Raw genomic sequence first — 16,652 nt, 5'->3', positions numbered from 1 at the left:
AAACTTTAGACTTTATTCAAATTTCACAAACTTTTCCACCAAGTCCTTTTTCTTTTCCAGGATCTTATTCAGGATCGCACACTGATTTTACTTAATGCTTTTCCTTAGTCTCCTCCAGTCTGTAACAATTCCTTAGTCTGTCTTTCCTTTCATGGCCTTCACATTTTTGGAGGATTGATCAGTTATTTTTTTAAATGTTCCTTGGGTGGAATTTGTCTGATGTTTTCTCATCCCTGGAATGAGTTTATGCCTTTTGCCAGGAAATAGCACAAAAACGATGAAGTATCCTTCTCAATGCAAGGAGTTCATGATGTTGATATGTCTTACTATTTGTGGGGTTTACCCTGTTCTCTTAGTTAAGGTGGTGTCTGGGTTTCTCCACTGTAAATTCATTACCTTTCTTTTTGTAGTAGATAGATATCTTGGGGAAGATACTTTGAGACTATGCAAATCCTTATTGTCCTTCAAATTTCACTCAGTGATTTTAGTATCCACCTGTGGATTTCATCTGCAACAAGGAAAAGTTGTCCATTTTCCTTATGTATGTATGTATTTATTTACGGGTATATATTTTATCTATGAGTTAAAATCCAGTATTATCAATTTTTATTTTGTTGCTCAAATGGTACCAGCTTTAGCAATTAGTAGCTCCTTGAGAGTGGCTTGCATGGTGTTTCAACAAATTTTCATTTTATTTTAAGCATCTTCCTTTTCTGGCACCACAAGATGTTCCAGGCTCACCCTGTATTATCCCTGCTCCAGCCTTGGAACCACTCACTTCTCCAGGTGGTCCTGGTTCCTTTGATTAGAGAATGATGCTTAAAAACCAAAGATTGTCTTCCAGGTGTGCTAATTGCTACTAGGGTGTCACTGCTTTTAGGTCCGCTCCGCTGACAGAGCAAGGAAGTATATTTGTATGTTAACCCAATCACATACACACACTTCTAGGTGTCTATATCTATTAAACTGGAGATGTATTTTAAAATATGAGTTTATATTAATACTTCTGATTCTAATCCAGCACAAGTTTCATTTTAGCCAAATACTTCTTTTTGCACTAGTGAGAACACTGGATCTCATTTTCTACACCGTGTTTACTTCTTTGTTCGATTCTAAACACATAAGTAGTTTCAGAATTGTTAACCCATAACCCTGAGAAAAACACTTTTATTAGATTACAACCTTTATGTGTAGTTGCTTTTGTCTTTAGCCTTATAGTTTCCAATCAAGATACTGTTTTCTACAGTTACTTAAGTTAATTTTTATCTTCCCCAATCCCTTTAGTGTTATTATGTAATAACTGTAACTTAATATAGTTTGGTTAATTTGTTAGTGCTTGTATTCCATTCTGAGTTCCCCCATCTCTACTGCTTTTAATAGTGTGACTATTTTGCTGGTACATGAAGCATTACTATAGTTTTAAGAGTCAGAGTTATACAAAAAGACATACTCAGAAAACTGTCACTCCCTTCTCATCCCTGCAACTCTGTTCCCATTCCTTCCTTCTTTCCATTCCTTTCTAATCCCCACCCCCACAGATAACAAATCCCTTTCATTTTTGGTTTATTCTTCCTGTGTATCTTTTGCACAAATGAGAAAAAAAATGTATTTTCTTATATCTTCATCTTTCTCTTACAGAGGGTATCATACTATAGATACTCTTCTGCACTTGGCTTTTTCACTTAACCATCTATCCTGGAATTCATTCCTTAATAACTCATAGAGATCTTCCTCATTCATTTTTGTAGCTATATATTACCCAATTGTACATATGTGTTCTAGTTTATTCAATCGCTTTTACACATGGATATTAAAGTTTGCTCCAATATTTTACAGTTCCAAAGAGTGCTGCAATGAATAACCTTGAGTATGCACCATGCCCCAGCTTTATTTGTTGAATTAAATAAAAATAATAACAATTTCTGAAATACTATATAGCCCATTTTAAGAAGTTTTCCAGAAATGCTCTACACCAAAAGCCAAGATAGAGTGCCTCTTAAAAGAGTCTACAAAGGGGAGGCTGTCCCAACAGATAGAGATCTACAGGTGGTCTTCATAGCGTCACCATGGCTGCGATCATACAACACGCCTGCTATGAGGAAGCTGGAGAAGGGCTAATTTGTTTAGCAAAAAAGCGCCTCTTCCCCAAACTCTATCTTGACTTTTCTACTGAAATAGAAAAGTCCAGAATCAAGTGCTTGATTCTGGAGCCCAGAATTTTGGAGTAAAAGGAACCAAGTATAAGCCTCACTTTCCTTTCAGCTTTTCCACAAATCTCATCATTACTCTTAGCACAGTTGCTATCGTGTTCAAAATGGAAATGTTTGCAGAGTGCTCCCCATTTTTTATGACTTGGGGTTTCTTAGAGGCTTAAAAACGCCAATAATAGGAAATTACTTTTTGTAGATCATTAGCGATTAACACACTTGAGTATATTTCATGGCTATAAAAGTTCAAGAAATGCATGAGGAAGACTCCTCCCACTCTGGCCATATGAGATTGTACTGTAAGAAATACATTTTACACGGTGGCACCCAGCACACCATCAAAAAGCTATGCAGAAAACTGAAACTACCTGCTTTGGGCTCTGATACTTTGTATTCTATTCTAGTTCATTAAAAAGGAAACATTTTGGCCTTGTACTACAAAATTGATTTTGCAACCTTTAATGATTGTTCAGACCTGCAGCCTGAAAAACACTGAGCAAATGCTTTGAAGTCAAACAGATGTGAGCTGGAATCCTGGATGCACCTCTTACCAGCAGTCTTCTTGGGAGAATTCAGAATTATCTGGGGCAAGACTTTGGAATCTATATTTAAAGCACAGGTACAACACACACATATACACACACACACATACAAACACCCTAGGTAGTTCTGATATAACTGACAGATCAATAGGAAAATAGAGCCTTTGGTGTTACTTCTATTTCAAATAAATGCTTGATGTAACAGTGGCAGATCCTCTACGTCTTCTTTAAGTCTGTCAAATAGTTTTATTTATAGAAAACACACTGCAACATAGGAGATGAGCATAGATGAGTTAAAAGATCCCAGAATTTAAGTACCTCCAAATCAGAAGTCGTTAGGAATACATAGAAAAAAGTGAGGTATTTGAGAGAAAATTCCAGTGTGCTCTGCAAATTTCAACTACGTAGGGGAGTGGTTTTGTTTGTCATTGCAAATGAGCATAACCCCACTGCCCTGGGATTAAAGTGCCCATAAAATCAATTTCTGTAGTAACCATCAAGTGGTCTGTTTTGGAGCCTAATCCCCTCCCTTTTTATTTTAATATATAACAAAGCGCATATTTATGTTTCACTAGCATGCACAAATTACATTGAAAATGTTTACATATTAAGGCTTTAAAAAATATTGATAATTTATATGTCTTTTATACCAGATTCAGCATTAATTTAAACAAGATTCTTTTGAGACATTTCATTAATGTTGAATCAAAGATCTGTATTCTTTTATTTCAGTAGTAGAGTCTGTTGTGTGTGGAGAAAATTGGGGGAATGGAACTAAAAATTAATGTGATGTCAAATGCCATGTTACAACCAGCTACACCCACAGAATTGTATCCTATCACCTTATAGCACTGGCCAAAATTTCAAGTCTTTCAAGTACATGGCTTGCAGTTTTTAAAGACAATTCCGTCCAGATCATTTTCCAGGAATAATTCCTTTAGTTGGGTTTTCATTGCCAATGTGTACACTGGTGATTGCCAATATGTACTACCTAAATAAAACCACTTTTTCAAAGACCTTGCAAAGGGTGTCTTCAGAGGACAAAAACTTAACGTGGATGGTCCCTCAAAGCTCTGCTTCCGAGGTGGAAATCTGAACTTGTCATTCGATCCTACACGGAACTTATTTTCTTTTTGATGGAGCTCCGGGAAGCATAGGACCATAATCTTCATGAGTGAAGCCATATTTGCTGTGTGGACTAGTCATTCATCAGTTATTCAGTGATAGCAGCGTCTGGGTTTCTCCGGTAAAGGGAATAGATATGTTATAATCTACAGTTTCCATTTAGTTCCCCTTATGATCAACGCTTGAATTCCAACTCTAAAGAGTATATTTCTATTTGATCCTGAAGCATATGCCAAAAGAACTCACCAAGACTGCAAACAAATTCTTCCCAGTGCGCCTCCGCTTCCAGTGACTTCATAGAAAACATCTGCGTGTTATTTGAAAATTAATCCTTTTCCATCTGTGTATCCTGTGTTTTGGACTCCCTTTCCTTCCCAAATATCCTGAATTCAAGGTATCTAAACTCATGGAGCAGTTGTCCAGAGGAGGAGAAGCAACCGCCCCTCCCCCAACCCCTGGGAGCAGACAGGAAAAGAATTATCCTAAGGAATTGTTTAAAAACCCAGACGCAACAGAAAGAAATAAAACCATGGCTGCATACGTTGATGTCCCAGGGGTCCAACATTTAACCTCATATGGGCAATAATTTGTTTAGCATTAAACTAAACCAGTTTGATGAACTCAAATGCCCTCGGCTCAATAGACAGGACTCTCAGAGGAGCCTGTGTTACTTCCCTCACTTAAGTGCAGATTTGTAATAAAAATCCTAATGCCAGTTACATGCTTTTTGGACCTATAAGAACCTAACCACTTGGAGAATCATATTTGAGAGGTCAGAAAACTCCACAGTTAAAGATCGGTTTATAATTTACGAAGAAAATAGAAAGTTTTGTTTCTCTGAGTTGAAATTTGACAAGCACGGCGGGAAATATTGCTGGGTTTTGGCATAAGGTTTTGTGCTTTCCTCATAATTTGAGACCTGAGTGAAGCCTGAGACTTCGGGGATCATTTTCTGGGAAAAATCGGGCAATTCAGTGCAGAGAATTTTGATATTTTTGGCATTTTTTGAGGTGTAACAAACACAACTCGGGATCCGAGAGGACACTCTGAGGCTGCCAGCGAGGCGGGCTGGACAGCGCACCAATCACGGCGCAGCTCCGCCCTATATAAACGGGCGGGCGCAGCGGCGCGGCCCGAGTCCCGGCCAGTGCCTCTGCTTCCGGCTCGAATTGCTTTCCCAACAATCGCCTTCAACATGTCCGAGACTGCGCCCGCCGCGCCTGCTGCACCGGCCCCTGCCGAGAAGACGCCGGTGAAAAAGAAGGCCCGTAAGGCTGCAGGTGCCGCAAAGCGCAAAGCGTCTGGGCCCCCGGTGTCCGAGCTCATCACCAAGGCTGTCGCCGCCTCCAAGGAGCGCAGCGGCGTGTCTCTGGCTGCGCTCAAGAAGGCGCTGGCGGCCGCGGGCTACGATGTAGAGAAGAATAACAGTCGGATCAAGCTGGGTCTCAAGAGCTTGGTGAGCAAGGGCACTCTGGTACAGACCAAGGGCACCGGCGCCTCGGGTTCTTTCAAGCTGAACAGGAAGGCGGCCACCGGGGAGGCTAAGCCCAAAGCCAAGAAGGCGGGCGCGGCCAAGCCCAAGAAGCCCGCAGGAGGAGCTAAGAAGCCCAAGAAGGCGACGGGGGCGGCCACCCCCAAGAAGAGCGCCAAGAAGACCCCAAAGAAGGCGAAGAAGCCTGCCGCGGCTGCAGGAGCCAAAAAAGCAAAGAGTCCGAAAAAAGCGAAGGCAGCCAAGCCGAAGAAGGCGCCCAAGAGCCCAGCGAAAGCTAAGGCGGTGAAGCCCAAAGCGGCTAAACCAAAGACCGCCAAACCTAAGGCAGCCAAGCCAAAGAAGGCGGCAGCCAAGAAGAAATAGGAAGTTGCTTTGGCCTAAGGCTTAGAAGCTCGACACAACCCAAAGGCTCTTTTCAGAGCCACCCAAAGATATCAGGAAAAGAGCTGTTGGCATGTTTTAAGGGGGCGTGGTTAGGAAGTGAAAAGCTGCAAGTGAGGGGCGGCCCTCCCTGGGGCGGGTATTGATGGCCTCGGCTGTAGTACAATGTGACAGTCCCTTTAGGAAACTGGTAAGTGTGCGGTTAGACTGACCAGGGAACAGGCCTGAGCGTAAGCTTGTGTTAGGCTCCAGTGTGCGGAGAGTGGAGACCGCTGGTTGAAAGTCCCCACTTCGCCCCAAAGGGCGCGGTAAGGGAGAGCACAAACTCAGGGGCAGGAAGTCTCCCCCCACCGTATCAGGCACTACGTTCTGTAGGTGTCTGGAGACCACTAAAGTGAAATTTAAATGTTTACCCCATTGCACGAAAGATGGTTTATCATTTAATGAGCCACTTGCATTTTCTTTGCTTAACAAGGGCATGCCGACAGGCAAAACTGGCAAGTTTGCGGGAAAAATACTCCCAAGTATTTTAAGCATCATGGTTAATAAGTAACAAAAATTATCAGGACTTCTGATAGAGGATGAAGAGGTTAAGAATTGTGAACTTTTAAGAGGGTGACCCAGCCCAGCACGTTAGGTGCAGGTAGTGGCTACTTATTGGTTAGCTGCCCAGGGCGCGGGGTAATGCGTTTACGAGCTTGTCCACCAGCTCCAGCTGGACATTAACACGGTGACTAGTTGCGGGGCCCGAACCAATGCACGAAGTTATCCAAAGGAACAGAGAAGTTGCTTTCAGTTACTAACTTAAAGCTAGCGTGTTATCATTTCCTTTCATCTGCTTGCTGTGAAATACACAGTGCAGGTGCTTCAAAAGGCTATTTGTACTAGCTATGGGTAGTCTAGTCTAGGCCCGTCTGATTGGGTCAAAGCACACTAACTAAACAGCCAATGAAAAGGTAGACCTGCTAGTATCATTTACATTCCTGTTTGTGACGCCACAATAAAATTAATCCAATCATGAGCGAAATCTTACTAACCTAATTTGAATACCGCATCTATAAGTAAATGTGGCCTCAGCGGGGGCGACTCTTTTCCCAGGTGTTAGCGTTAGTGTTCGAATTTTTAACGCTACAATGCCTGAACCCACCAAGTCCGCTCCGGCCCCGAAGAAGGGCTCCAAGAAGGCGGTGACCAAGGCGCAGAAGAAGGATGGCAAGAAACGCAAGCGCAGTCGCAAGGAGAGTTACTCCGTGTACGTGTACAAAGTGCTGAAGCAGGTCCACCCGGACACCGGCATCTCGTCCAAGGCTATGGGCATCATGAACTCCTTCGTCAACGACATCTTCGAGCGCATTGCGGGCGAGGCGTCGCGCCTGGCGCATTATAACAAGCGCTCGACCATCACTTCCAGAGAGATCCAGACGGCCGTGCGCCTGCTGCTGCCCGGGGAGCTGGCCAAGCACGCCGTGTCCGAGGGCACCAAGGCTGTCACCAAGTACACCAGCTCCAAGTAAACTTGCCAAGTAAGCGTCTTTACACCTAACCCCAAAGGCTCTTTTAAGAGCCACGCATGCTTTCAGCAGATGAGTTGTAATCCTTTCATTCCAAAGGCTATTTCCGGATGTCTCCTGCCAAATTTAAAGCTTCACTACTGTTCTTTAACTAATACAGCCGCGTAGAAAATACTTATGAGGAACTTAGAAAATAACAATATGTGCTGTTAATTGCGCGCTCACTATGGGCAAGTACACTTCCATAGAGCCATGATACCACATAACCAGATACCAATTTGCACTGAAAATGCCATTTCGAGTGTGCAGCTTTCCTCTTCTTGTGTAGGTCTCCAAGTTGATCCTAAGGTTGATCCGGAATTTGGCGATGACCCCTTACCCAGAGCACGAAGGCGCATGCTCTGACTTCATTCTGCTCGGAGCTTTTCCATTTCTTTCCTTTTTAAAAAAAAAAATATATATATATATAGACATGTATTTCTGGAAAAAATGCTGAAGGAAATGGGAGTTTTCACTGAAATGTTACACAGGTTTTTCTAGTTTTCTTGCTTTGTAATTGGTGCAGTTTCTGCTTGAAGCTCTGAGCAGCGGGTAGAGGAGGGAGAGGAGGAGCCTAGGCACCGAGGAAAGGGAAAGGGAAGCCTTCAAACCCTGTCAGCTACTGTATCTTCTTTCCCAGAAAGTCATATTTAATTTATAGTCCTTTGGGGGCAGCATTCAGCTTTAAAGTCCTCTGGGTCACAAGAGGGAAGCACAGTACTCAATCAGTTAAGGCGCCTGATTAAGGTCTGAGGCCCCCTTTTCAGCACCCTCTCCGCTTTACCGGATGTCCCAGAGCGTCAAGGACGGAGAGGAAGTAGAATGAGAAGGAAAGCCTTTTCTGGCCGGTAGGATAGGGGTAAAGGTTTTCACTGCTGAGGAATAGATTCTGTCGGGAAGACAAATCTCTGAAAAGAGGTCCAGAGGGGCTGGGAGGGAGTGGCCGGGAGGAGAGGAATCAATAGTCAGAGGTCACCAAGAAAATTGCCAGGTAGATGAGGCTGGGTTGGGAATGAAGTGCTGGTTGAGATGGAAAATTTAGGTGGAGGGTATTGTTGGCTGAGGGAGGAATGAATTTAGAAACTCTAGGGTTCTCACGATCTCCCAAAGAAACAGGGATTCATGGATTATGGGGATAGATTTTCCATAATATGGCAAGCTGGGTACTTGGATGAACGATTAAAATCCAGAATAATATATTTTTTAATTTATAAAAGCAAGGAAGAGCCACCACAAAACCAAGGAACTCTCGGTCCCAGGGGCTTGGCCCACGTGAAACCCCAAGCACCACAGCTGACTTCACCCAAACTTGCGCTTTGTTTTTTAGGGTGTTATGTGACGCCTGGCCATGGTGGGGAGCATGATAAGAACTCTTTCCCAGTGAAGCTGAGACACCAGACCAAAATGAACTAGAAATAAACACACAAACACACTCACCATAGATGATGGCAAACAGTCTGCCCTGAACGTTGGTGCTGAGTAGATTCCACTGCTGAGAATTCGGACTACAAGCCAGACTTCACACTTAGTTGTTTCAGCCTTAATACCACAAGGATTCAAAACACCCAGGCTGAGAATTTAATTTAGGGATATCCCAAACTGGTCTGGTGCCCCTGAGCACCTGGTAAAAGCAAATACAAATCCTCTCTGGAAGAATAAGCTTCATTTTAGGCCTCAATAAATCTTCACAGATAAATATCCAAGAAAATGAATGAGCAGCTTCACAACCGAAATTAACCAAACACACCATGAAATAAGGCACCATGACCAAAAGCAACAGACAATGAAAGCAAAAGCACAAATTAACAGATACAGACTTCAAGTGCCTAACTTTAATATCTTAAAAAAAAAAAATATGTGCGGGATTAAGAGGATACAAAGAATGATCACATAGATTTGAAAAAAAAATAGAAATTCTAGAAATATATATACATTTATTTCTAGAATTTCTATTTGTTTTCTATAGAAACAAATGTTACTATTCTATAATTAATTATATATATAATTATATATAATATATATAAATATAATATAAACATAAATTTATATAATACATATAAAATTATATATATAACAAGTTATATATATACATATAAAATTATAACAGAACTGAAATTAAAAGCTTACTGGATGATTTTAATAGCCAATTAGACCCAGCTGAAGAATTTTCATGAATTATATAACCAGAACACAAGAAATTATCCAAAATGAAAAGAGACGAATGTAAAAGTGAGTTTAAGAGATCTGGAATTAGTAGTAAAATTGTCTGGCATGCATCTAATCATAGTAGCAGGACACGCAGAAAATGATGCAGTGTGAGATTCAAATGATCATGGCTGACAGTTTTTTAGAATTGATGGATTACTCATACAATGAAAAATAAATGTAGTGAAAAATGATACAACAGAAAGGGTTACTGTGTGACACTAGACTAAGCCATATACATTCTTACAACAAATATAATGCTGATTTTCATAGGGTTGTGCCTTCTAATCTGTGTGGACACGTGGCATCAGACCAAAGCACTGTTTGAAATTCTTGGGGGGAGAGGACTTGAGTGACTGATTATTTACATGCATTTTGTATCTAGCTAAAAATTCTGTTAACGCTAATCCATATTTAATGGGCTATCTTGATTTTCATTGCATATAATACTGTCATTAGCAAATAAAAAATCTTTGATATTCTTTCCAATAACAATTTCTCTTAATCTCTTTTATCTTGTTATTGTGTTAACTAAAATCACAAACTATTTCATATTAGACATGCTATTAGATGTCACCATCTTTTTTCTCCTTTTCATGGAAATAGCTTTGGTAGTTCATTATTTATAATAATACCTGTGTGTGTGAGCACGTGTGTGTGTGAGAGAGTAGTCTTTATTGTGCTAATGTAGTTTCCTTTTAATTCTTTTTTAAGAGTTTTTATTAGGAATGATTTATGAAGTTTTGTCATCTGATGAAATAATGTCCTTTTACTCCTTTAACCTTTTGCAGTAAAGTACATGTAGATTTTCTAATGTTAATCCATGCTTCCGGTCCTAGGACAAATCTTATTTGGTCATGTTGTATTATTATCTTAAATAATGGCTGGATAAATTTTAATATTTTACGTGGATTTTTAAAATCTCTACTATTCATATATAAAATCATTCTATGATTTTCTCTTTTGGGTTTACCTTCATCAGATTTTGTCCTTAAGGTTATGGTAGCTTCATAAACTTCACTGTAGGGTTCTCCTTTATTATTTACTGCTTTATAATAAATTATCCCCAAACTGAGCAGCTTAAATCAATGGACATTTATTATCTCATTCAGTTTCTGTGATCAGGAATCCAGAAGTGACTTAACTGGGTGGTTATGACTCAGGGTCTCTCAGGAGGTTGAAGTCAAGATGTAAGCATAGGCTGCAGTCATCTGGAGCATAGGCTCCAGACTGTAGCTGGAGGATTCCCTTCCAAGATGGCTTGAATGCCATCTTGGATGCCAGACAAGTTCCTGGTGGCTGGTGGCAGGAGGAACTCAGCTCCTTGCCACATGGACCTCTCTGGAGGGCTAAATGACGCTTCAAAACACGTTAGCTGTTATCCCACAGAAAGAGAAATTATATAGAGAAAGAGAGTGCCAGGAATGCCTTCTGCGACCTAGTTTCGAACATCACACACTGACGCTTCTGCCACTTTCTATTCTTTAGAAGCAAGTCACTTAAACCTAGCATATATTCAGAAGGGGAATTAGAATCCACTTTTGAGGTAAGGATATTTTAAAAATTTGTGGACATATTTTAAAACCACCACATCATTCTTTTTATGCTTTAAATAGTTGAATGTAAAAAGTATTTGTGCTTTAAAGATTAGATAGAAATAAGTTGTAAAATCACCTGAACTTAATACCTTTATACTTGGTAGATTTTTAGGAATTCCAGCAACCTAGACTATAATAGACCACTATCCACAGAGACAAAGTCAATAAAACTCCCACATGATGTCCTGATGGACTTTTCTCTGAGATTGTAAAGGACAAAATAGCGGCCTCTGCGGTTAAATATAACATTATCTCAGCACATAGCAGGTTTTTTTGTTTTTGTTTTTGTTTTTTGCGTTACGCGGGCCTCTCACTGTTGTGGCCTCTCCCGTTGCGGAGCGCAGGCTCCGGACGCGCAGGCTCAGCGGCCATGGCTCACGGGCCCAGCCGCTCCGCAGCATGTGGGATCCTCGCGGACCGGGGCACGAACCCATGTACCTTGCATCGGCAGGCAGACTCTCAACCACTGCGCCACCAGGGAAGCCCAGCAGGTACTTTTTAAAATATTGAATGAATTGAATTAATTCATCTGAGAAATCCTAAACTGCAATCAGGAAAGCAAATCTCTGGTGCACGATTGTTTTGGAATGTCCAACAAACTAATACGTTTGGTCTTTTTGAAAAAGAAAACAAATTAAAGAAGAAAATAAATATAGTAAAAAATTAAAATTTCAGAAAATACTGTGGTATATGAAAATAGGAGAAAATAGAGCTTCCCTGGTGGTGCAATGGTTGGGAGTCTGCCTGCTGGTTCAGGGGACACGGGTTCGAGCCCTGGTCCGGGAAGATCCCACATGCCAAGGAGCAACTAGGCCCATGCGCCACAACTGCTGAGTCTGCGCTCTACAGCCCGCAAGCCACAACTGCTGAAGCCCGCTCGCTTACAGCTGGTGCTCCGCAGTGGGAGAAGCCACCGCAATGAGAAGCCCGTGCACGGCAAGGAAGACCCAACACAGCCAAAAATAAATAAATTAAAATAAAAAAGAAAATAGGAGAAAATAATAATATAGAAAATGGTAATGAAATTTAAAATTGTCAAGAAATTAAAGGTAACATAAAAATTTATTTAAAATATAGGAGTGAAGATTGATGATGAGTAAAAAAATACAATGTTTCAAGTGTAAGGTAACAGATTAAGAGTTAGCAGAAACTCCATAAAAGAAGAAACTAAAGTGAAGAATTCAGTTATGAAGGTTTATAAGGAGATTCTTTTATTTTTTTTTTTTTTGTGGTACGCGGGCCTCTCACTGTTGCGGCCTCTCCCGTTGCGGAGCACAGGCTCCAGACGCGTAGGCCCAGAGGCCATGGCTCACGGACCTAGCCACTCCGCGTCATGTGGGATCCTCCCGGACCGGGGCACGAACCCGCGTCCCCTGCATCAGCAGGCGGACTCTCAACCACTGCACCACCAGGGAAGCCCTATAAGGAGATTCTTGATGTGTGTCAAAACGTCCTAGCAAATTGTGCCATGGCAGTAGTTAGCATACTTATTTATAAATCAATTTATTTAAGAGATAGTCATTGAATGTGTCTGGGCTAGTCACTGGCATGGGCACTGGAGATACAAAGAGAAATAAGGTTGTCCTTGACTTCCAGGAGCCCTCAGTTTTGTAAGATCGTCAAGGAAGCTTACAGTTAACTGCTTTCATTTCCCTTTATCTTTCACTAAGGCCCAAACAAGTGTTTATCACTCTTTGGAAGTCTGCAGTTAGGTGAATAGACTTAGGCTCATGTGGGAACTACCAAATTCATTAAATTAAGGCAAAAAAAATCATCCCAATATTTGAGTGATAAAAAAATATAGTAATATTAATACCATTGTGGGGCTTCCCTGGTGGCGCAGTGGATAAGACTCCACGCTCCCAATGCAGGGGGACTGGGTTCGATCTCTGGTCAGGGAACTAGGTCCCACATGCATGCCGCAACTAAGGAGCCAGCAAGTCACAACTAAGAAGCCCACCTGCCGCAACTAAGACCTGGTATAACCAAATAAATATTAAAAACATAAAAACTGCATATAAAAATAATAATAATACCATTTTGACATAGTGCAGAGCTAAGAACAGTCCATAAGGCTGCACTCACACATCTGACACCAACTTCAGGGTTCAGAGGTCTCTCCAAAACTACCCTCAAATTAGATAATTTATTAGAAGGACCCACAGAATTCACTAAAAGCGATTATACTCAAGGTTAGGGTTTATTATAGCAAAAGAACACAAAGCAAAATCAGCAAAGGGAAGAGACACATGGAGCAGAATCTAGGAGGGTTCCAAACTCAGAGCTTCCGGTAACCCTTTCCCAGTGGAGTCATGGAGTGTTAACAACACCTTCCTGCAACAGTGTGTGACAACACAATATGTATCGCCAACTAGGGAAACTCACCCAAGCCTTGGTGTCCAGACTGGATCTTTAGTATCCAGTTCCTCTGGATCTAGTACAGATATGGCATGGCCCAAAGCACCCAACATAAATGATCCTATTACACTATCCAGTGTAGCTCAATGCCTCCTGGTAAACAAAGATAATTCTTATCATGCAGGACATTCCAAGGGCCTACAGATCACATTCCATCAAAGGGCAAAGGCCATACCTCCTTGGATAAGGTTAATTCTGAACAAAGTCATAAGAAAAACTATATTTTTACAATTTTGAATTAGATATCTATCGACTGTAACTTGAGTTCTACAACTATTTGCTTTTTATGATTCTCCTGTCACATATTTCTGCATACTTAGATCAACTGTGAATCCAGAAATTATAAGGAGATTTCTTTTGGAAGACTAATTTTTGTACTTTATTCAGATGAACAACTTCAGCAGTCTTCTCGATTCATACTCCCAACTTCCCTCCAAACCCTAGCTGCAGGAAAAGAAGACTTAGAAGAGGTAGAGTTCAACTTTGGGAAAAGTTTGGGGAAAGTTTCATGTTGGTGGCATGGGCATTTAGTGCTAAATAGAAGAAAAGGCTCCTTTACATGAAAAGCAGCATTTGAGTGGCTCTTCCTTTCATAAACCATGAAATTTGCCATCATGCACAGGGAACAGGAATTGTAGAAAACTAAAGGAGTTATGCTTTAGAGTTTTGTTTATAAGTTTTAACAGTGAATGTTAAGCTGTATTTCATAAATACAAAACAATATCACAGCCAAATTATAGCTATTTTTTTTTAGGAAAGAAGGAGGAGGAGCATGGGGAAAAGAAGAAAGGTGAGAGAAAATGAGGAGTCAGAAAAAGAATGGAAGAAGCAAACTACTACAAAAGGGAGGGAAAGGGCCTAGCGACCAAAGAGAAGCCTATAAAAGACTGATAAGAGAGAGGCAGTGGGTAGACAGGTTTAGTCATGTGTTTGGTATTTCAGCTGGGTATAATACCTGTAACATAACTGAAATATTCTCCACATTTCTTGGGTTTTAGGTTGAGTGGATTAATTAAAATGGTATCATATCTGGGAGACTTTCTCTGACCAGCAGATGTAAAATGATACCTCCCTATCCCATCTTTTACTTTCCTCCATTCATTCTTCTTTGTTATACTTAGTACTTATTGACATAAGTTTGTTTATTATTTGTTTCCCCTCCCCATTCTCAAGATTGTAAGCTCATTGGAGCAGGGTTAGTCTTTTTTGCTACTGACTCCCTAATGCCTTGACTGTTTCAGGCACAGTAGGCTCTCAGTAACCATTTGCAGCACGACATAATTAATTAATTAATTAAAATACACATACGTCTGGAACAACAGGAATAGAGGCCAGATCTGGTTGTTGAAATGGTTCAATTGAATGAGTGACTCTTCTGGGTCTCACTTTCTTCATCTATACAAGGAGAATAATAATAATGCATTACTTCTTAGAGTTATATTAAGGATTGAGATAATTTGTGTAAAGCTCTTAAAACAGTTATAGTCATTTCGTAAGCACTTAGCAGTTGTTAGCAATTGTTATATTTTCCTTAATCTCTGAATTAAAATGAAAATCAGAGTGACTAATTCTCTTCAGGTCAAAAACAAAAGGGAGAGAATATAAGCTTTTGAACTATTTGAATTCCACCCCAGAAAGGGTAGTTGGGAGACTTGAAACAAAGATTACATTATTGAGAAATATCTCTCGACTGAGTATGGTTTGAGTCATTACCTGCTAATGCTAATAATGACTAAAGTGTAGGTAACACTGGAGTAGAGATTCCTCATAGCACATTATACAAGCGTATGTAAACAGAACCCTCTTCTTTGTATAGCAGATATTAACGTTGATGGCAAAATGGCACCTAATATATAAACCTTTCTTATTTCTTCAATCAGGGGAGAGACATGAGTGCAGAGAAGAAATGAATGCAAACAGTAACTGAAAATGAGAATCTGGCCGTAGAAGTTATGAAGTATGATGTCTGACCTGCCTGAGATGATAGATTAGTGTGTATGTCCCACCAAAATCCTACCCATCCTGATTTGCTGCACACTGACTTATCAAAAGGAGATCACTACCCGAGTGGAAGAACCTAAACAAGGTGTTTTAGCTTTTTCATTTTATTTTTATTTACATAATAAAAACAGAACTTACTTCTGTTACAGGCGTAATTACTGGGAACTCATTATTTACCGTGGACTACCTTTGCTGGGGGAAGTCTGAAAGGATAGCAAAACATTTGTAAATGAGACGCTATATTTAATAAACTCTATGGATAATTGAAATTCCGCTTTCATTGTTGATTCAAATTCTTCTCCTAAGACCTTCCCTTTCTGGAAAGACTATTTATATTTCAGTTTATTTTCTGGCATTAAGTTCTGAGTGGGTAAGACCTAAGAACTGTTTTGGCTTTGTTAACAATCTCGAAGGTAAAAACTTAGTTTAGCTAAGCTGACATTTAAGAGGTCACCTTCAACATCTGAATTAAGGGGAACACATTACTTCTCACCTGAAGGATTTTTTTTCTTTTTTTTTTTGGCCGCGCCTCGCGGCTTGTGGGATCTTAGTTCCCCAATCAGGGACTGAACGCGCGCCCTCGGCAGTGAAAGCTCGAAGCTCTAACCATTGGACTGCCAGGGAATTCCCTTAAGGGATTTTTAAAAACAGATTGCTGGGCCCCACCTCACAGTTTCTGTTTCACTAGACCTGGAGTAGGATCCAGTAATTTGCATTTCTAAATTATCAAGGTGGTGCTGATGCTGCTGGTCGGGGATCACACCTAGAGAACTGTGCTTTAAATTACGACTTGGGATGTCCCTGAAATGATACTACCAAATAGCCGCATAAAACTGAAAAATCACCTTGAGGTTTAAACTGGAAGCGTCAAGTCCTGAAAATGGGCACCTCCTTCCGGTACGGCCACGCAAGGGTGGAAAGAATAACGTGGCGTTCCACGCCCGGCCTCTGTCTGCTCCCGCCCGTAGCCACGCCCCCCCACGCAGGGTCTGTCCAAGGGCCGTCCCGCCTCGCCGCTCCACGCCGGCTCCCTCATTGGATCGTCTCACCCAACCACACGTTCCGCGGCTTCTCCCAGAGCTCCACGTTACGCATACGCCACGTTACGTCACTTCGGCTCCTCCCACCTCCCC

The 16,652-nt window shown here is 41.1% G+C and overlaps 2 protein-coding genes across 2 annotated transcripts; both read left to right on the top strand.

Moving 5' to 3' along the window:
* The first annotated feature begins 5,021 nt into the window (after nt 1-5,021).
* H1-4 (H1.4 linker histone, cluster member) lies at nt 5,022-6,702 on the top strand. The gene has a single exon (XM_060163487.1). It carries the CDS (start codon nt 5,070-5,072, stop codon nt 5,727-5,729), a length of 660 nt encoding a protein of 219 aa, XP_060019470.1. The 5' UTR covers nt 5,022-5,069; the 3' UTR covers nt 5,730-6,702.
* A 121-nt stretch (nt 6,703-6,823) lies between these two features.
* Nucleotides 6,824-15,788, top strand: LOC132527611 (histone H2B type 1-M). Its single transcript, XM_060163515.1, has 2 exons — nt 6,824-7,270; nt 15,399-15,788. Exon 1 carries the CDS (start codon nt 6,881-6,883, stop codon nt 7,259-7,261), a length of 381 nt encoding a protein of 126 aa, XP_060019498.1. The 5' UTR covers nt 6,824-6,880; the 3' UTR covers nt 7,262-7,270; nt 15,399-15,788.
* The last annotated feature ends 864 nt before the right edge of the window (nt 15,789-16,652 follow it).

The sequence above is a fragment of the Lagenorhynchus albirostris genome, chromosome 10 (assembly GCF_949774975.1).
Source record: "Lagenorhynchus albirostris chromosome 10, mLagAlb1.1, whole genome shotgun sequence".
Lineage (NCBI taxonomy): Eukaryota > Metazoa > Chordata > Mammalia > Artiodactyla > Delphinidae > Lagenorhynchus > Lagenorhynchus albirostris.
Note: the sequence above shows the minus strand (reverse complement) of the source record. Positions and strands in the feature narration are given on the sequence as shown.

Excerpts from the sequence above, each read along its gene's own strand:
- LOC132527611 (XM_060163515.1), top strand. The coding sequence starts at position 6,881 with ATGCCTGAACCCACCAAGTCCGCTCCGGCCCCGAAGAAGGGCTCCAAG.
- H1-4 (XM_060163487.1), top strand. The coding sequence starts at position 5,070 with ATGTCCGAGACTGCGCCCGCCGCGCCTGCTGCACCGGCCCCTGCCGAG.